Below are 20,552 nucleotides of genomic sequence, written 5' to 3'. Positions count from 1 at the left end.
TTTAGTTAAAATCTAAAAGTGCAGATATGTTGCAAACAGCAACCGAGAAATTATGCATACCGTTAAGCTGGATCTAACTTGGTTTAATAATCTAGTAAAATTAACTACATATCTGGTTTGGTTTAGTCACTTTAGTCGTATCCTAATTGGAATCTTCATCTGAAAGCAATTTAAAGCTGCTAATATGCTTCCACTTTTTTGAGTGAGAGCGGACAAAAAGCAAACACCTTTAAAGTTTTCACATGGCATATATTTAAGCAAAATGTAATTAATTGAATCTGTCTCAACAAGAGTTTCTAATTTGGTTGGTATTGACGCATGTTTAATCTTATACCAAAACAATTATTTTATATTCATTGAATGTACTATAAGAATTATTAGGAAACAACTTTTTTTGATGTAAATTCTCAAGTTTATTGACTTAAATATCAAGTTAGAAGGTATGTTTTCATAAATACAGTAAAACTTCTATAAATTAATACTCGATAAATTAATAATTATTATAAATTAATAAATTTTGCTGGTCCTAAGTTGGGCCAATGTAAAAATCCATCAAATTCGATAAGATAATAAGATAATAATTTTTTTTGAAATCCTTATATAAATATATGGTTCACAACAAAAACATAAATTAATAATTATATAAATTTATGTAAATATATGTAAATATAATATTTTAAAATATGACTAAGTGTTTGTTTTTACTTAAAGTTGAAATCTCATTAGTTCTCATCTCTGTAATTATTATATCAGTAGCTCTTTTTGCTGTTTTACTATATATATTCAAAATTTATGATGATTTTTTTATGTGATAATTGATTTTTTAACTGTAAATATTTTTAAATGTATTGTAATGTTATATTTAACTTTATCATCAATAATACTGATAGTAGGCATAGTTTTTTTAATAAATTTTAAATTTATGTACATGTATATTTTTACATGAACAATCCAATATAATGTTAAAAACTATTTTATTGCGATAGTTTTGATTGTTAATCATAATTTATATTATGAGATTTGTTAAAATTTTAAAATATAACATTATTCCAAAGAAATTTTTAGAAAATTATACGCAGAAAGCAAATTTTATCTATAAATTAATAATTATTAATTTATATATAAATTAATATTACGATAAATTAATAAAATATCATGATCCCAACATTATTAATTTTTAGAGGTTTTACTGTATCAAGTTTATTCTGGCATACTATAATTTAGAGAGATTTGAAAGATGAGTACATATAGATATAGGCTATAGCAAAACAAACCGTTTAATAACGTCGTCGTTTGAAACATCTCACCTTCTGTAGAAACCTTGTCGATCAAGCCACATAAATTAGAGTGTTGCAAACAAAGTAAAAAAGATTCCCGATTTCTTCTTCATATTCGTCCTTAACTAAGATTTCACCCAAATGAAGCACTACCGATGTAGGTCATGTAATTTTGGAAACAGAGTAAGTTTTTCTGAATGAAGCTTGGCAAGTTTCTCTTAGTAAGTTTTTCTGGTTATCTTTTTTTTTTTTTTTTTTTTTTAATTCTCAGAACAAACATGAAAATTTATCATATGTTGGGCTCTAATACTCTCCCAAACTCTCACATACATTGATTGGGTTTAGTTGCGATTAAGGGACAACATTATTTTTTGGTTGTGCTATAGGCTTCATATGACATCGATAAGACTTGAAAATTTCTCCACTCCAAAATTAGATTTAGCTGAGTCTTTTTTCTTGTTTGGGGTATGATTGGAAGATTTTGATTGAGATGAGTTTCGAAAGTTCTTCACTACTCAGATTATTTCTTATGGTAAGAAAATAAGTATGCTGTTATTAGCAGAGAAAAATATTGGCGCCAATTGTGCTTGTGCTTCTAACTTCTCGATGATGTGTAGTGATTGTAAACGTTTGATATGTGGTTTTCTAGTTTGCCTTCTGAGTTTCTTTGATGTTTACTTACTGCAGAAGTTACCCCAGTGAAACAACTCAAGTCTATTTTATCGGTTTCGTCTCTTTACTGATGGGAAGTTACTAATGTGTTTTGTTCTGTTTTTTTTTTCTTTTCAAAATTTTTTTTTTTTTTTGGGGTAATCTAGAACAGTCTAATTGAGAAAAACCCCGGTTGGAGAAGTAAATCGGCAGCCATGGAAGCTGTAAGTCGCTATTCTAACGTGGAGATAAGTTTATGTTCTTTCTTTGTTTTTGTATACTTAAGTTGAGGTTCTGTAACAGGAGGATGAATTCACTAGAAACTTGAAATGGAATGTTGCTAAGCTCTTTGAAGCATATCTGAAATCAACGGTTCCTGATGAACCTGACGTTGAGCCATTGGTTTATCTGTCTCCTCTCGAAAATTTGGCGATTACCAATGGTACGCTCCCTTTTTCTCCCCCTCAATGTTGGTTTGATTTAGTGCAAATACATTTCCTTTGTTTTCTGCTTACTTATTTTCTTCCTCTCCCTACTTTTGTGTGTTTGTAGTAACAATGCAATGGACCTTTGCTCCAAGATAAAAGGAAAGGATCCTGAAGCTGTTGTTCAGGTCGGTTTCTCAAGAAATCGGAGTTTTGTGTAGTAAACACTTGGACTCTTGTTTATTACGTTTTCTTTGTAGGACTTTATGAACAATCTCTCAAACTCAGAGAGATAGTAGAATCATATTCCGTAACGAGAAGATTTGTCAACGTTGTGCTATCAACTAAGTGGATGGAAAAGCTATGCGTACAACCTATTGTATTGTGCAGCTAAGGACAGAAATATAAAGTGGACTCCTGAGGAGCTGGACCAAACAGCCGAGGCAGTTGAATATGGTTCTTTGAAGTAAGTTCTGATTTCTATACTGCTGAAACTACTTAGCATCTTTTGTTTTCTGAGATTTTTTGGGATCTTAATCTGTACAAAATGGTGTGTGATATAGTGGGATTTATAAATCCTGTTTGCAGGTATGCTGATCTGAAGAACAACAGACTGAAAGATTATAAATTCAACGCCGATCAGATGCTTAATGACAACGTAAGTGATACCATCTTTACATCTTTGCACATATTAAGGAAAAAAAATGGGCTTATTGTTAGAAAATGTCAATGAGCAAGGAGACACAGCTGTTTACCTTCTCTACGCTCATGCTCGGATTTGTTCAATCATCCAAAAGTCTGGCAAAGACATAGATGAGCTTAAGAAGGTACCTTTTACTTTTTGGCTGCATCTTATATGGATTCTTTGCTTCTATTTTGTTCCATCTCTTGAAAGTGTCATTTGTTACAAAATCTTCTCTGTTTTGTTTTGCAGACAGGAAAGGTAATGTTACATCATGCGGATGAACGAGCTTTGGAACTTCAATTGATACAATTTTCTGAGGTAGGTAACGCATGATTGGTATCAGACTCTCTTTTGTTTTTGATGAAACGATCATATACACGATTAGATCAATGTTGTGAACGATTTTGTAGACGGTTGAGGAAGCATGTAACAACTTGTTACCGAACGTATTGTGCAAGTACCTCTACAGCTTATCCGAATACTACAACAAATTCCACTCAAACCCAAATTGTCAGGTACAATTTTTCATTTGTTTTTCTTGCATAATAAAACCATCAATGCTATCTATGATCTTCATCACTTAAAACAATGTTTTTATATTAACACTTTCTCAGGTTATCGGTTCGGAACAAGAGACGAGCCGTCTCCTATTATGTGAAGCAACAGTCATAGTTATGCGGAAATGCTTCCACCTTCTTGGAGTCACTCCGGTTTACAAGCTTTGATACATACACAACTAAACGAGCCAAATGCTCACAAACAAGTCTATTTAAACTTTTCTACACAATTAAGACACTGGAATATCGCTTACAGACTTTGAGATTTAGGTGAATATGTTTTTTTTTTTCTTCTTTTTTTGGTTATGTTACTGAAACCGATTTTGGTGAATCGTAAAAAGTTATAAAAACTAAAAAAAAAAAAAAAAGACAAAACAAAACTAATGGTTTCTCTCGGATCTAATGTCTTCTTCTTGATAAACAAGAGAGAGCAGAAGAAGTTGTTCTTGAGGCTTTCTTGGAGATTGTAGCTTTTGGGCTATAAACTCTTTTGTAGCTTTGATCTATTATTCCTCCGGTGCTTCTACATGCCTTTCTTCTTCTTGCTCCATAATTTCTATTTTTAAACCCTCTCTTCATAAGATCTTCAAGGCTTTTAACATTTGCTAGTGATGTGAATGATTGAGATTTTCCTTCATAGAACTTTGACAATCCCCTCCTGCGATTAACACAAAGAAAGTGAACAAATTCTGTTATTACCAGGAAACAAAGATCAATCTTTGTGATCTTGTGAAGATAAATCTTTTAGATCCATTTGCTTTTTAGGTAATTAAACCCTAAAAATACAAAGCTTCAAAAGGAAAGAAGTTTTTTTAAGAGATTAGTGATCAGAGAATGATTTCTTACTTGATTGGGAGGTGTGACATGAGGTCGGAGAGATCTCCAAGAGGTCCATTTGAAGAAGAAGAAGAAGCATCATCATCATCATCCTCTGTTAAATCAGATGAAGAGCACATGGAAGATAATGAACAAGATGATGAATCTTCCTCTTCTTCCTCCGAGAATGTTTCAGCTGCTAACATCGATCTTGAAACTCCTTCAACAATGTCTTCTTCTTCTTCTTCGTTGGTCCTCCTTGAATCATCATAAATCATGTCGCCCATTTGCTTCAGATTCAGATTCAAATGAAGATTCATCTTTGAAATGAAGATTTTTGAAACAGGGATTCTTGAAACAGGATAAAGAAAAACAGAACAAGAGAGTTCTTCTTTTGTCAAGATGTGTGGAGTTGTTCTACAAATGGAAACACAGAAACATGAGTTCTCTATTAACAGATAAACATCTGCATTTATATATATGGATATGTGAAGAGGTTCCAGTTATTATTTTAAAATTAAAAAGCAAAAAAAAAAAAAAGAGAAAAAAGGGAAAGAAGAAAGGATAAATATATGTGTGGGTGTTACTTACGTGCAAGCCGTGGATAACGTTGACCCTTTTAAATTAATTTCACTTTTATCTTCAAATTTTGGGGTTTTTCTTTTCTTGTTGTGTTATTATTGTTATCTATAATCGATCGCATATGTTAATTGCCTATTATTGTGTTTCTGATTATGCGGTTCTCATTCTATGGGCAGTCACTATCCATATCCCGCTTTTTGTTTTATTTTGTTTTTTTTTGTAACGCCCTTTTCCTTTAATTTGTCATTAATGAGATAATATTCTTTTTCAATCCCATAAATGAATGGAAAAATTGGAAAAAAAGAAGAAAATGTGGTATTTTTTTTTCATAGAATAAATCTTTGTAGTTTAAAAGAGGATAATAAGATAACGATACAATTCCTTCCAATTTCTCCTAATTATGTCCCGGTGAAATACAGTCATTTACGGATAAAAGTTAAACAGCGAGATTAGGTCTAATTAAAGCTTGCACACGCAGATGATAAAAAATAAAATAAAAAGTCGGTTTGTGATTAAATAGTAGTATATGTTGAGTAGATAGAGTATATGGTTTAGATTTGTTTAGGGGTTTTCAATTTCCCATGGGCGCTGTTACAAGGCAAAGAGGATAAGACCCATTCCTTTTAAACATATCCGTATCATGTCCTCGTCACCACTATCCTCTTACCCTTTTCAAAAATTAATTTTCTTATTTTGTTAATTGGACCGAAAATTCTAGTTCCCATCACTATTAACGACTTTACCTTTATTTTTTAAATAAAATATATAATAACAAGATCTATCCTCAAAATAATGTATATTGGTGGGTAAGTAGGCTATATCCTTAAAACACGAATCTTGTCCGGCTTTTAACATGTTTTCCCCGACACATGAAGAAACCATTTTGATTTTCAAATTCTGAGGGACTATATCAAAATTACTCAAGTTTCAAATGAGGGATTATTTTGTTTAAAAATTTATTTGAGGATAAATCGTTGATACTTGAATATTCAGATTATTTTGAAGTTAGTAAAGAATATGTATATGTGAATCGAACTTAATACACCTTCTCTGATTGTTCTTAGACTTGGTTGATAGAGTTTGGATTTTAATGTCGTTTCGATAGGAATTTCGGGAATAATGAATAGTTTCACTATTTTCCAAAAACTCAGATGGAATAACACAAAACGTGGGCTTCAGATCACCGCCAATCAAAAATATGTTTGAGAAGGTTTTTAACTTTTTATTAATTCCTATTCACATATGTATGTACATGTATTTCTAATTTTGATTGCTGTGAATAAAATTGTCGATATTATGCTTATTGTTGGAAAAAAAAATGAGTGAATAACTTTGATATCCCGCCACACATCATCAATGGAAATGTAATTGAAAAAGGTCAAGAAAGAATCAATATTGAAAGAAGTAAGACTTAAAAAAACAGGAATATTGGGAAAAAGGTTAACTTATAGGCCTTCTTTTCCACGACAAAATAGGATTAATTAGGAAAATAACTTTTATTGATTACGACTATTTTGTTTTTCTCATACATATTATTATGAATATGATATTATATAGATCTTTTCATTAATCGCCGCACAATTTGACTAGGATTTTTAGTTTTGTTCTTTGCGTCCCAAGTTTCCCCAATTCAGAGTTAATTGGACTCGAGAATTAGGGTTTTTCAAAACTGAGAGCAAGACTCCACCAGACAAAAAAAAAAAAAAATGGAGGAACCGAACATCAATGATTTGCCAGAAGAATTGATCTTGAAGATATTCTCATTTCTTCGGATGTTTAAAGAGACCGTAGCAACACATCTCATGTCAAATCGTTCGAAAGATCCTTAGAAACTGGTGTCGGATGTCATGTTTGATGATGATGAGAAATCATATGATCAGAGATTTGTGACTTTTATGACTTCTGTATACGGATATTTGTTGTTTAACAACGCTCAAGTTCTAGAGAGATTGCATCTCAAGCTTAGCCGGAACTATTCGGCTTCAGACATAAAATTTTTGGTTCAAATCACGGTTAATCGATCTGTGAGAAAGTTAAGAATCCAGCTGTTTGGAAAAACCCTAGAATTGCCAAGTTTCTTGAGTACTTGCAAAACCCTAAAGTCATTGATACTTCATGAAGTACGTATCAAGGTTCGTTTACCTTTGTTTCTCGGAATTAGCGATTCAACTCGCAACCACTCTACACTCCGATCCGATCTTAGCTCGATTCTTTAGATTCGATACTTAGTTGTACGACTTAAAGAAAGAAGTAAAGACACGGAGATTTGATAACCCAGGGTTCACTTCCTAAATGAAAGCTACGTCCCTGGGGCTGGAATCGGCCACCAGCAAAACAATCCACTATCAATCGAAGCTTACAAGATCTCTCGGTGAAACCCAGAAAACTCTCTGTGAAGAAGACGACTAATCAAAAGATCTCGATAGTGATGATCCGTTAGAGACCTCTTATAGAACACGAGGTCAATAACCGGAGTAACCCAAACTCTGTAAACTTATCCTAAACCGACTTCAACCAATCTTGACTTTAACCAGCTGAGTTGACCGGAGCTGTATCACACCTTTAACAAACTCCACCTTGATTCAGCTCGAGTCAACGCTTCAACGATCTCCTATGGATTTCCCTTTGACTGATGGCCTACACATCCAGCACCTGAGCCTTACGGCTCCGTCAAGCTCTAGAGCGCTTGAGTAAGTTTAACGCTGCATTAAACTTACTCACCGGCACCACCTTAGTTAAAACATCGGCCGGATTTGTACTTGTATGTATCTTTAGTACTTCAATGTCACCTTCGGCTACAATATCTCGGACAAAGTTATATTTCACCGCCATATGCTTTGTGCGTTCATGATACATGTTGTTCTTCGAGAGGCAAATGGCACTCTGAGAATCGCACCAGATGCTGACACACTGTTGACTGAAACCAAAATCTTCAAACAAACCCTTGAGCCAGATTGCTTCCTTTACCGCCTCCGAAAGAGAAATATATTCTGCCTCGGTCGTTGAAAGAGCAACCACTGGCTGAAGACAAGACCTCCAGCTCACCAAATTTCCAGCAAGCGTGAACACATACCCTGATATTGATCGCCTTCTGTCCAAATCAGACGCATAATCTGAGTCGCAATACCCCTGAACCTTCATCTCTTTTTCTTTGGTGTAGGTTATCTTAAGGTTTACGGACCCTTTCATATACCGAAGCAGCCATTTCACAGCTTCCCAATGCATGTGACCTGGCCTACTCATGTATCGACTTACCATCCCCACGCCATAGGCAATGTCAGGCCTGGTTCCTACCATCGCGTACATTATGCTCCCAACAACAGATGAATACGGCGTTACGTCTGTATTCAATTCGTCACCATCATCCTTAACTGCTGCTAGCTTGAAATGTGCACCTATAGGAGTCTGAGAAACCTTAGCATCTTCCATTCTGAAAGCCTTAATGACCTTTCTCAAATACTCACTTTGTGACAGATACAGAACCCCATTAACCCTGTCTCTCTGAATATCCATGCCCAGAATTCTCTTTGCCGCTCCCAAATCTTTCATCTCAAAAGTTGAACTCAACTGGTCTTTAAGCCTTTGAACATCTGCAATGTCTCTCGCAGCCAATAACATGTCGTCCACATATAGTAACAAATACAGGTGAGAACCATCTGAAACTTGTTTTACATAAACGCAAGAATCATGTTCACTCCTCTTAAAACCATTTGAAACCATAAACTGATCAAACTTTTTATTCCACTGCCGAGGACTCTGCTTCAAACCATATAACGATTTTCTAAGCAAACAAACTTTCTTCTCGGGATCTCCAATCTCGTATCCTTCAGGTTGAGTCATGTAGAGCTTTTCTTCTAAGTTCCCATGTAAAAAAGCGGTTTTTACATCCATCTGTTCCAGCTCTAAATCCTCATTAACCACTACTGACAATAGCATCCTAATCGAGACATGCTTAACCACAGGGGAAAAAACCTCTTGATAGTCAATCCCCTCTTGTTGTGTGAACCCTCTGGCTACTAACCTAGCCTTATATCTAGGGGGCTCAGCATCAGACATACCTGGTTTAAGCTTGAAAATCCATTTGCAGCTTATTAGCTTCTGGTTCTCGGGCTTATCAACCACATCCCACGTATGGTTCTTCTTCAAAGAACACATCTCTTCATCCATTCCAGCATTCCACTTCTCCCACTGTCTACTTCTCCTTGCTTCTTCATAGCTCTCCGGTTCATCTACATGGGTAATAAACTCCGAAGCAGCTAACGCAAAAGCAAACACATTCTCGTCATCATCATACCTTGCAGGAGGATGAATGTTTTGCCTCCTGACTCTATCTCTGGCCAATTGATAGTTTGCCAGACTTGCAGCTTCATTTGAAGTAGATACAGTACGCACTTCCCTTGGAGACTCAGGAAATTCTCCTTCTTGAACAGATTCTGAAGTTTCTCCACCTTGAACTAAGTCTTCCGGAGGAACTCCACCTAGAGTAGAAGCACCGGTCGTGGAAACCTCAGTGATCACTCTGCCAGGTCCTTTTGCATCGGACCCCATTTCACTTGATGACCTATTTATGTCCTTGTACAGCTTATCCTCACAAAACTTTACATTTCGACTGATAATCAGCTTCTTATCATCAAGTAACCAAACTTTGTACCCTTTTTTGCCAGGAGGGTAACCTACAAACACACCTCTGAGAGCCCTCGGTTTGAGCTTTCCTTGATCCGTGTGTACGTAGACAACTGATCCAAACTTCTTTAAGTGCTTGTAACCCGGTTCCTTCTTCAACCAGATTTCTTCAGGAATTTTGTAATCAATAGCCGATGCGGGAGAGCGGTTGATGATATACACTGAAGTTGAAGTCGCTGCAGCTTCAGCCCAAAATCTCTCCTCCAACCCAGACTCACTGAGAAGACACGTGACCTTCTCCATGATGGTCCTGTTCATCCTCTCGGCAACTCCGTTTTGCTGCGGAGTGTAAGTACAAGTCCTGTGCCTAGCTATTCCCTTTGACCTGCAAAACTCATCAAACTCATTATTACAAAATTCAAGACCATTATCAGTTCTTAGACACTTTACCTTCCTGTCGATTTGGTTTTCAACCAAGTGTTTCCATTCGCAAAACTTTGCAAAAGCTTCATCCTTTGTTTTGAGGAAATAGATCCATACTTTCCTAGTATGATCATCGATGATGGATAGAAAATATTGATGTCTGGAGATGGACGGCTGAACTGTTGATGAACCCCATAAGTCAGCATGCACATAGTCTAAAGGATGCTCTGTTTCATGCTTCCCTACTCTCAAACTGACCCTCTTGGCTTTTCCCATAACACAATGTTCACAGAAGTCTCCTTCTTTTCCGATGTCCTTCTTCTTAATAATTCCCTTCTTAGCCAGACGATGAAGATTCTGATACCCCATGTGACCGAGACGGCTATGCCACAGGGACCCTTTAGGAACAGACTTCGCTGAACAAGATTCAGGCAGAACTGTTTTCCCATCAAGTATGTACAGTCCGTTGCTTAGGACTCCACGCAAAGCCACTTTGTTGTTTCTGTAAAATGTCAGCTTGCCGTGACCTCCGGTATGAGTGTATCCTAGTGAATCCAATGTCCCAGTAGAAATCAGATTCCTTCTCAGACCTGGAACGTATCTGACATTTCGTATTATGCTCACAGTTCCTCCATGTGTATTTACCCGCACAGACCCTATACCGAGAGTTTCCACTGAATGGTAATCTCCAAGAAGAATCTTACTGGACTTCTTTTCCTGAAAATCTACGAACCAGTCTCTCCTAGAAGTCATGTGGTAAGTACATCCAGAGTCTATTACCCAGTTTTCACTTGAATCATCACCTGAGATGTTCAAAGCATCTATCACCGTGAACTCCTCAATTAGTACAACAGCTTCTCCATCACTATCACTATCCATTTTCTTCTTGCGAGCAAAACAGTCCTTTTTCATGTGACCTTCCTTCTTGCAATACCAGCAGACCACCTTTGATTTAGTCTTTGATTTACTTCTGCTGTGCTTGCCCTGAGACCCTTTCGAATCTCTCTTTTGGGATCTTCCCCGTTCATTTGTATAGAGAGCTGCGGCAGACGCTTGATCCTGTCTGCTGCTCTCAGCTATCTCTCTCTGCTTAGACCTTGAGCTGAGATGATTTCTTCCAAAGACAGAGAGTCTTTGCCATATTTCAGTGTATGCTTCAACTGATCGTAAGCCGCTGGGAGAGAGCTCAAGAATACAATGGCCTGGATCTCATCAGTCACGGTTACGTTCAAACTACTCATCTCAGTTACGATCTTGAGAAAATCATCAACGTTCACATCAATCGACTTCGATCCATCACATTTGAAGGTATAAAATTGTGATTGAACAAAGATTCGATTAGGCAAGGACTTAGACATGTATAACCTGTCAAGCAGTGACCACATCGACGCAGCCGTTGTGCAGTGCTTGATCTTCCTGAGGACATGGTCCCCAATATTCACTATTATCATATCCTTAGCTCGCTCATCTTTCTCTATCTTTACGGGATCAAGAGTCACCTTCGTCGATGAAGTATCCTTCGCGGTTTCATCATCGTCGGATTTCTTTTCTTCGCTTTTACTCGCCGGAGATGTAATCTCGAAATTATCACTGAGAACTACCTCCTTCAATCCCGAAACACCGAAGTGAGCCATCATTCGTATGGTCCACAACGAGAAATCACCGGTACCATCGAAACGCTCAACATCAGCTCGCGTCGTCACCGTAGTTGTAGTCGCCATCCTGAATCAAGAAGAACCTACGTTCTGATACCACTTGTTGCACGGAATTAGCGATTCAACTCGCAACCACTCTACACTCCGATCCGATCTTAGCTCGATTCTTTAGATTCGACACTTAGTTGTACGACTTAAAGAAAGAAGTAAAGACACAGAGATTTGATAACCCAGGGTTCACTTCCTGAATGAAAGCTACGTCCCTGGGGCTGGAATCGGCCACCAGCAAAACAATCCACTATCAATCGAAGCTTACAAGATCTCTCGGTGAAACCCAGAAAACTCTCTGTGAAGAAGACGACTAATCAAAAGATCTGGATAGTGATTTATCCGTTAGAGACCTCTTATAGAACACGAGGTCAATAACCGGAGTAACCCAAACTCTGTAAACTTATCCTAAACCGACTTCAACCAATCTTGACTTTAACCAGCTGAGTTGACCGGAGCTGTATCACACCTTTAACAGTTTCGTTTGCCATATCTCAAAACTCTGCACCTTTTATCGGTTAAATTCTCGAGCGATGAATCTGTTGCGAAGCTTTTAGAAAGCTGTGAGGTTCTTGATGATTTGGTCATAAAGCAAACCAAAGATGGCAATGTGATGATATTCAATATCAATGTGCCTTCTTTGAGGAGCTTAACTATCGATAACTCCAAAGGGAAACGTGCCTACGTTGAGGAGAAACATGGGTTTGTGATAAATGCTCCTTCTTTGGAGAAGTTGGAGTTTAAAGATACATTCAGTAACTTTCTAAAGTTTGAACATATGCCCGAAGTGATCATGGCGAATATCAAGGTTGTTTGTGACCAATCTGAGAAGTTCATAGGGTCTCTTACCTCAGTCCAACATCTTTCTCTTTGTTCACTAACTTCAAAGGTAACAGTTTCTTACTCCAATAATTCTCCTTTTATGTCTCATTACTAGTAATTAAAGAAGATATATAATTCATGAATTGCAGACTCCATATCCTAGTGGCACTCTCTTCTTCTTTCTTGAACATCTAGAGTTATGTACATGCTCTGCGGGATGGACGAATTTACTTACTTGTATACTCAATGACGCTCCAAGACTTCGAACTGTCAAGCTTAAGTCGGTATGTTATATATAAATTCTTTTTGGTCACTTTAGGTGTGACTAATATGCTAGATGAACAGTATAATAACACATACCAGAAAATTAAAAGGCAGAAGAACCAAGTTGTTTTGTTTCTCCAAGTGATTTTCTTTTACACCTTCACTTATAGCAGAATCATTTCTTTTCAACAACGTAAAACTTTATCAATGTTCAGAATGATATATGTTCTTTCTTCTTTCTTTTTTTTTTTTTTTGCATAATCACGTTTCTAAACGTAGAAAGATAGTATAGCAGTAAATATTTTTGTTTTTCCCGTTTTTTAATTTAACGATCTAAACACTAACAAACGTAGTGTTTCTCTTTTTTTTCGTCTCAGCAACATGGTGCCCGTTACAATGATCCGATGAACCTATGGAACGAACCAACAGTTGTTCCCGAATGTTTAACAATGAATCTAGAGTTCTTGGAATGGAGACAATATGAAGGCACAGAGCAAGAGAGGAAAGTGGCTGCGTACATACTAGCAAACGCTACTTGTCTAAAGAGGGCGACATTCTCAACCAGATGTAGAAACAAATATCATCGCATGCTCAAGAAGTTAAAGAAAATGTCAAGGGTTTCCGAGACTTGTCAGTTGGTGTTTGACTAACCTCTTCTGTGATTATGTGTGTCTTTAAAAGACACATGAGATTTTTAGTTTTCCTTCTTGCTTTTTCCCTGACTTATCTTTGGTGTTTATGGGTTTTGTTTTCTTATCTCCGGATCTTCTTTAATTAGTGAAATCAGAGCAGTATTGGTTTACAAATTTGAAAAAACACTAGATGTAAGAAAAATTAAAGATTTTCATGCATTTCAAGTAGTTAATCAGAACAATGAGATTTGTCAAAAGAAAAAATAGATGGGACTTTTCCAAAAACTAATAATCCCATATACAGACTACTATGTAAGAAATGTCATTGTTTTCATAATTCTATCGTTTAATACAAAATTACTTGACTTTTATTTTACCAGGTACAGGAATGAGTCTTTAAAGACTGTATATTCTTATCCTTCTATTTCATAATTTGGAGTATGGATCCATGAGTATCCTTGACTCATTTCTGCGACATGTTATTCTTCTTAGACAGGAATCTCTCAAGTCAAGACTGTATATTCTTATATCCTTTGATTTGACATTTATGAAAATTTCATAGTTTTACTTATTTCGTTAAATTAAATTGTTTTTTCCTCCGTAACATATACTTGTTGCATAGACATTCACTTGATCAAATATAGTTGTTAAACGGATGTTCTTATAATTTATTTAAGTATTAAAAAACATGTATTTTTCCCCTTTTTATGTGAACAACAAGTTTATCAAATTGATATATTATCATAGTGTTTTATAGAATTATTTAACGTGTTAAATATCACTATATATGTTATATCAAATGAATTTTTGTATGTACATTAAATAAAATAACACGCTATAATCCTCTGTGTTCTCTAACCACAGAAGTAAAAACTTTCTTGCTCAAGATTTCTCCTTTTATGTTTTGTTATTCTCATTATAGTAAATAATGTATAATTCAGTTGCAGACTCTATATCCTAGCTAGAGGCACTTTCTTCCGGTTTCTTGAACATCTAAACTCTATAGCTATGTACATGTCCTGCGGGATGGTCGAGTCTACTTGCTCGTATATTCAAAGACGCTCCAAGACTTCGATCTCCAACAATCTTATGAAAAAAGACTACTATGTAAGACTTGTTATTTGATCAATACATGAATGGGTCTTTGATTAACAAAAAGGTAAAATTGATTTGACTTTTATTTCAATAAATACATGAATGGGTCTTTGGAGTAGGACCCATGAGTGTCCATGAATTATCTCCCCCACAAGTTCTTCCCCTTAGATATGATCTCAAGTCAAGACTATATTGTATATTCTTATCCTTTGATTTGGCCTTCATGAAATGTCATAGTTTTGAAAGAAAAAGAAAACTTCTTTAATTGACTAACTCGATTTAATCACATATTTAACAATTGAGTATTACATTTTGAAGGAAGAACACAATGAATAATTAGATATGATCTCAAGTAGTTGGCACCAACAATAAAAAAAAGAAAGAAAGATGGGATCTCAAGTAGTTGGCACCAACAATCAAAAAAAAAAAAGATGGGATCTCAAGTCAAGACTACATAGAATATTCTTATCTATTTGATTTGGCCTTCATGAAATGTCACAGTTTTGGAAAAAGAATAATTGACCGGAGTCTATTGAATCACATATTCAACAAAGACCTTGTATATTACATTTTAAAGGGAGAACACAAGGAATATAGAACCTCATTCAACATTCATCATAAAGTAAAATTCTTTAGAGACACATACACATCATGTATCTTATCATATCATACACCAAATTCTTTAGAGGCCTTACTTATCTAAGGTAATTAACTGGTGGTTCCAAAGTGCCAACAAGTATCCCAAGATCAATGTCCTTGTCCTCAAACTTTTTTATGAACGGATGACTCTGAGAACATGAACAAACAAAAGTCTTAAAGAGTGTTTCATCAAATATCCTAAAGGATGTTACGAAGACAGAGAGAGATAGTGGTGAATAAAGGATTACTTACCAAGAGGTCCAGAGATGATGATCTTGCTGGAGGATCTTTTTGTATGCTGTTTAAAATGTAGATTAGAAGTATTTGAAACATTAGTACCAAATCTCTCTGTGTTTCTATGCAAAAAAATGTGAATAATGAGACACCACTTACCAGGATGATACGAAGGAGCAGAATTCAGGTGAGAATTGATCAGAAGGAGCAGTAGGTGGTGGACTCTCTACGATTGCTGCCAAGAGTTCATAAAAGCTAGGCGGGTTTTGCTGATCTTCAGATTCTAAGTAAGGGAATCTTCCAATCGCACACTCCAACACTGACAAGCCCAAACTCCAGATGTCGCTACTGTAGTCATATGTGCTTCCACTGATCCTCTCAGGCTGTGAAGTTAAGGATTAAAAAGAGACATGGTTATGTCTACGATACTGCAACATCAAGAAATCTGTGTAGCAAGTGTTTCCAATGTAGTGATTTTGTAAATGCTTTCATACCGACATATAGTTGTAGGTTCCAACAAATGTGTCCCTCTGTCCCATGGAGCTAGCAAGACTTGCACTAACACCAAAATCTGAAATTTTTACTTCTCCTTTATGGTTCACAAGAAGGTTTGATGGTTTGATGTCTCTGTGTATGACATGTCTTTCGTTGTGCAGGTACACAAGGCCCTGCAAAACCTGTTTACAAGAGGAAATAACCAAGATCGATAAACACATGAGGATGAGAGAAAGTATCATTAGGAATGGTTTGAATCATCTGATGGAGTACAGGAAGTTCGATCTACCTGTTTACAGACAACAGCAAGATAAGGTTCCAGAATAGTCTTCACTTGTCTTATCACATCCGCAAGAGATCCACGGTCCATGTATTCGAGCACAAGGGAAAACGCTCCATTGTGATAGAAAGAGTGGTAGCAGACTACTACGTGTGGACATTGTGATGATGCTTGGTTTATTTTGAGCTCCTGGACAATTTGCTTGCGGATTTCTTCCTGTATATTCATCTGTATGACCTGTAATTCATAACATAAACAAACTCAAACCCCAAAAGTTCTTGAATCTCAAGTCCTGTTTGTCAGTCAACAGCATTATAAAGTAGATAATGAATTCCATGTGAATCATGAAGTGTAACCATTTGATCATATTATCAAAAGTGCAAAACTTTCCTACTTCTTAAGTTAATGAAGTTCCTCAGACGAAGCTACACAAAATTCTAACTTTCATAAACTATTGAAGATTCAAATAAGAGAGAAGCAAACAAGTACTTTTCTTCAATTGGAGATCAAAAACGTACCTTCATAGCAAATAACTTGCCAACCCATTTATGTCGAACTAATTGTACAACTCCACCACTGCCTTTTCCGATGACTTTCACTGTCTCCAAGTCTTCAGCAGTGATTTCGAAGTCAAGCTCCTTGCTATCAGATGACTATTATGGAAGACAAAACACACACAAGAATTCGCCTAAATTGCTTCATCTCTAGATCATTGGTCTCTTAAAAAGGATTAGTGAAATTACCCTTGATTGCTTCTCATCTGACATCAGCCTTAGCCCCTTCTGGTTCAGCAGAAAATCTCCATCGTGAAATGTTCCACTTGCAGTCCTGTAATTTCATCAAGGAATCAACCAATCACCAAATCAAGACGATTAAATTCTTCAGTTTGGGGTTTTAATTGAATTAGTCAATTTCTAAGAAGCAGGGCTCATTTCAATCCAGAAATGGTTCAGAATCATTTGATTTTTTTTTTTCAATCCCGCGAAACTAAACAGATCGTAGAACGATTGAAAAATTCAGATTAATCCAATAAACGATCGAGGGAAAAGATAATCTAATCTGATTTCTTTGTAGAATAATCAGAAGATAACCGATTTCTATTTGTTTCGGAAGCCAAGACACAAAAGGAGAATCGCGAAAACTTACAAGAAGGACGAGATTGGGGTTTCTTGAGCTGGAACGGAGAGCTTAAGCTGCTTCAAGTTCGATTTGATCTTCATCTTCTTCTTCTTCTTTTTTTTCTCTCTTGAGACGATCTAGGGATTATCGCCTTCTCTCTAGGGCTTCTAAATAAGCAACTTCAAGAAAGAGAGAGAAACTGGGAAGTGGAGAGAAGACGACGACTTTCGTCTTAACGGCCTAATAATTTTGAACGCGAGAGACCGGGAAAAATTAAATTATATAATTAAGAAATAAGAAAACAATGGGCTATAACCCATTAAAATTTAAATGGGCCCTAAATCAACCCATTAGTGTGTAAGGACGGTACGAAATAATTCGTGAACCATTCCATCGGTTATCTCTGGTATGTTGGACCAGCTGGGAAAAAGAGAAAAAAAAAAGCTTAATTGATTATTTGTTTTTTTGGCATGAAAAAGGGATAATTACTGCCTTACTGGAGTATAATTTTATGTCTAGTCATAAGATAAGCAAATATTTATGATCGTATAATGATCTTCTTTAAGAGCGTATCTAAAGCTCACAAAACTTAAATTACATGGGACCGTTTCTGCTTATGGGACCGGTTTTACTTTATAACGGGGCGCTTTTTGAGAATACACAAATAATGGGGAAAGAAAGAAAAGTTGGAAAACTCTCAAAGCTAAGCGGAATCCAGACAATACTATCAAATCGAATTTATTATACAGCCTGAGGCCCGGTTCGATCCCGACCAGTGTTCAACTTCTGACAGGAAAAAAGCAATATAGAAAGAAAAACTAAAACTAGTTTCCCATTCCCGGCGGAGAGAGAGAGAAAGCGCTGCACAAAACTTTTTTTATAGAGAGAGAAAAAGCTTCAAACTCTTTTAACAGAAGAGAGAAGAAGCTCGAAGAAGAAGGAAGAAAAAAAAGCTTCCTTCTTTCGAGGAAAAGAAGCAAGATACTGTAGTTATCAACTTATCATCAATGGCGAGAGACTTTAAGCTCATCTTCGCCATTTCTCTCCTGCTTCTGCTTCTGGGTTTGCCTCTCTTTCTTATCTCTCTCTCTATTATTCACTAGAGCCATTAACTAAATGATTCTCCACTTCAAAGAGCTTTCCGAGACTCTGTTCTGCTAAAAATTCGTTTCCAATAGAAATTTGATAGATTCCGTTACTTTCTTGTATTCTACTGTAGAACTTGAGCTTGCAGCTCTTGGAACCCATATTCCTATTTACGTAACATTGTTTTTTTTTAATCGAATCCAACTTCTAAATTTGGTCAGACAAAAACCAATTGATTCTGACTTTTTTTTTCCCCAAATTTTCTTGCAGGCTATTGCCACGGTGGCAAGGTCGGAGTTTGCTACGGAAGAAGCGCCGACGATCTTCCGACACCGGAAAAAGTTGTACAACTGATTAAACAGCATAACATTCAATACGTTCGTATCTACGATTACAATCCTCAAGTCCTCAAAGCATTTGGAAACACAAGCATTGAGCTTATGATCGGAGTTCCAAACTCCGACCTCACCGCCTTCTCTCAGTTCCAATCAAATGTAGACACGTGGCTCAAGAACAGCGTCTTGCCATACTATCCAACGACCAAGATCACCTACATAACCGTAGGAGCCGAATCCACCGACGATCCACACATCAACGCTTCGTCTTTCGTCGTCCCGGCGATGCAGAACGTGTTAACCGCTCTTCGAAAAGTCGGTTTGAGCAGAAGAATCAAGGTCTCGACCACTCTCTCGCTCGGTGTCCTCTCAAGATCTTTCCCTCCTTCCGCTGGTGCATTCAACAGCAGCTACGCGTATTTCTTGAGGCCAATGCTCGAGTTCCTCGCTGAGCATCAGTCTCCTTTCATGATCGATCTTTATCCTTACTACGCTTACAGGGATTCCCCGAACAACGTGTCTTTGGACTACGTCTTGTTTGAGTCTTCCTCTGAAGTGATTGACCCCAACACGGGTTTGCTTTACAAGAACATGTTTGATGCTCAAGTTGATGCGCTCTATTACGCCCTCACGGCTTTGAACTTCAGGACGATCAAGATTATGGTCACAGAGACTGGATGGCCAACCAAAGGTTCACCAAAGGAGAAAGCTGCTGCGTCTCCTGACAACGCAGAGACGTACAACACAAACATAATCCGCCACACGGTTACTAACCAAGGCACACCTGCAAAGCCAGGAGAGTCGATGAACGTTTATATATTCTCGTTGTTCAACGAGAACAGGAAGTCAGGTTTAGATTCAGAGAGGAACTGGGGACTGTTCTACCCTGACCAGACAAGCGTTTACCAGTTGGATTTCACGGGGAAGAACAGCGTGTTACGGTCGAATTCGAGTGGTACAAACTCTAGTGGGAGTGGTAATAGCTGGTGCATTGCTTCTTCTAAAGCTTCAGAGAGAGATCTGAAAGGTGCTTTGGATTGGGCTTGTGGTCCTGGGAATGTTGATTGCACGGCTATTCAACCGAGCCAGCCTTGTTTCCAACCAGATACGTTGGTTTCTCATGCTTCTTTCGTGTTCAATAGCTATTTCCAGCTAAACAGAGCTACAGACGTCGCTTGTAGCTTTGGAGGAGCTGGTGTTAAGGTCAACAAGGACCCTAGTAAGTCAACAAAAATCTCTACTGCAATAATCACTGATCAAAAGTCTTGGTTTTAACTTCAATGTGATTCAATGTTGTTACAGGTTATGACAAATGCATATACATATCCGCAGGCGGGTATGTCATAAAGACGGCTACTTTGTTTCAAATTCGCAAACTGAAGAACATTACATACATATGCTTACCTCTTCTGCTTCAACGGCTAATTTGTTAAAACTATTCTGCAGGACCAAATCCAAGGCGATGAATGCGACTGGATTGACCTCTTCTGCTTCAACTTCGCGTGGAAACGAGCTGCCCAGATGGATTTTGAGACTGTGTCTCGTGATCTTGCTGTTGTTCGGTCTGCAAACTCTGAATTTACAAGCATTGTAACTCAAAATCTGAAAGAAATTTGAGTCAGTGTTTGAAGCAAGAATGTAGCAATAGTGAGCGGTTTGGTCAAGAAATTATGACCGTCTAAGATTTTTGTCTTTCTTCCTGCAGTGGAATTGTTGTACAGACATTCTATCTGAAAACTTGTTTGAAATCACTTGTGTCCATAAACCTTGTGATCTGGATCAAACCTCACTGCAATTCACAAAAATTTC

The 20,552-nt window shown here is 36.9% G+C and overlaps 5 protein-coding genes across 5 annotated transcripts; 3 read left to right on the top strand and 2 right to left on the bottom strand.

Moving 5' to 3' along the window:
• Window positions 1–2,143: 2,143 nt before the first annotated feature.
• Window positions 2,144–3,963, top strand: LOC112086472 (arginine--tRNA ligase, chloroplastic/mitochondrial-like). Its single transcript, XM_024155406.1, has 8 exons — window positions 2,144–2,152; window positions 2,232–2,370; window positions 2,744–2,819; window positions 2,942–3,015; window positions 3,095–3,180; window positions 3,288–3,356; window positions 3,449–3,553; window positions 3,653–3,963. Exons 1-8 carry the CDS (start codon window positions 2,144–2,146, stop codon window positions 3,761–3,763), a joined length of 669 nt encoding a protein of 222 aa, XP_024011174.1. The 3' UTR covers window positions 3,764–3,963.
• LOC18016775 lies at window positions 3,714–4,884 on the bottom strand. The gene is made up of 2 exons (XM_006401246.2): window positions 4,442–4,884; window positions 3,714–4,253 (listed from the first exon to the last, which is right to left on the bottom strand). The coding sequence occupies exons 1-2, from the start codon at window positions 4,729–4,731 to the stop codon at window positions 3,995–3,997; spliced, it is 549 nt and encodes a 182-aa protein (XP_006401309.1). The 5' UTR covers window positions 4,732–4,884; the 3' UTR covers window positions 3,714–3,994.
• A 7,058-nt stretch (window positions 4,885–11,942) lies between these two features.
• On the top strand, window positions 11,943–13,478 carry LOC18016773 (putative FBD-associated F-box protein At5g56560). Its single transcript, XM_006401244.2, has 5 exons — window positions 11,943–12,021; window positions 12,105–12,139; window positions 12,221–12,631; window positions 12,714–12,848; window positions 13,206–13,478. The coding sequence occupies exons 1-5, from the start codon at window positions 11,943–11,945 to the stop codon at window positions 13,476–13,478; spliced, it is 933 nt and encodes a 310-aa protein (XP_006401307.2).
• A 1,639-nt stretch (window positions 13,479–15,117) lies between these two features.
• LOC18016772 (mitogen-activated protein kinase kinase 6) lies at window positions 15,118–17,506 on the bottom strand. The gene is made up of 8 exons (XM_006401243.2): window positions 17,350–17,506; window positions 16,947–17,031; window positions 16,722–16,856; window positions 16,213–16,440; window positions 15,923–16,105; window positions 15,588–15,811; window positions 15,447–15,492; window positions 15,118–15,343 (listed from the first exon to the last, which is right to left on the bottom strand). Exons 1-8 carry the CDS (start codon window positions 17,421–17,423, stop codon window positions 15,251–15,253), a joined length of 1,068 nt encoding a protein of 355 aa, XP_006401306.1. The 5' UTR covers window positions 17,424–17,506; the 3' UTR covers window positions 15,118–15,250.
• Window positions 17,507–18,102: 596 nt separating this feature from the next.
• LOC18016771 (glucan endo-1,3-beta-glucosidase 13) lies at window positions 18,103–20,494 on the top strand. The gene is made up of 4 exons (XM_006401241.2): window positions 18,103–18,384; window positions 18,679–19,962; window positions 20,046–20,079; window positions 20,190–20,494. Exons 1-4 carry the CDS (start codon window positions 18,330–18,332, stop codon window positions 20,335–20,337), a joined length of 1,521 nt encoding a protein of 506 aa, XP_006401304.1. The 5' UTR covers window positions 18,103–18,329; the 3' UTR covers window positions 20,338–20,494.
• The last annotated feature ends 58 nt before the right edge of the window (window positions 20,495–20,552 follow it).

Source organism: Eutrema salsugineum, unplaced genomic scaffold (genome assembly GCF_000478725.1).
Source record: "Eutrema salsugineum unplaced genomic scaffold, Eutsalg1_0 scaffold_2, whole genome shotgun sequence".
NCBI lineage: Eukaryota > Viridiplantae > Streptophyta > Magnoliopsida > Brassicales > Brassicaceae > Eutrema > Eutrema salsugineum.
The sequence above is the reverse complement of the archived record's forward strand: the minus strand, read 5'-3'. Positions and strand labels throughout refer to the sequence as shown.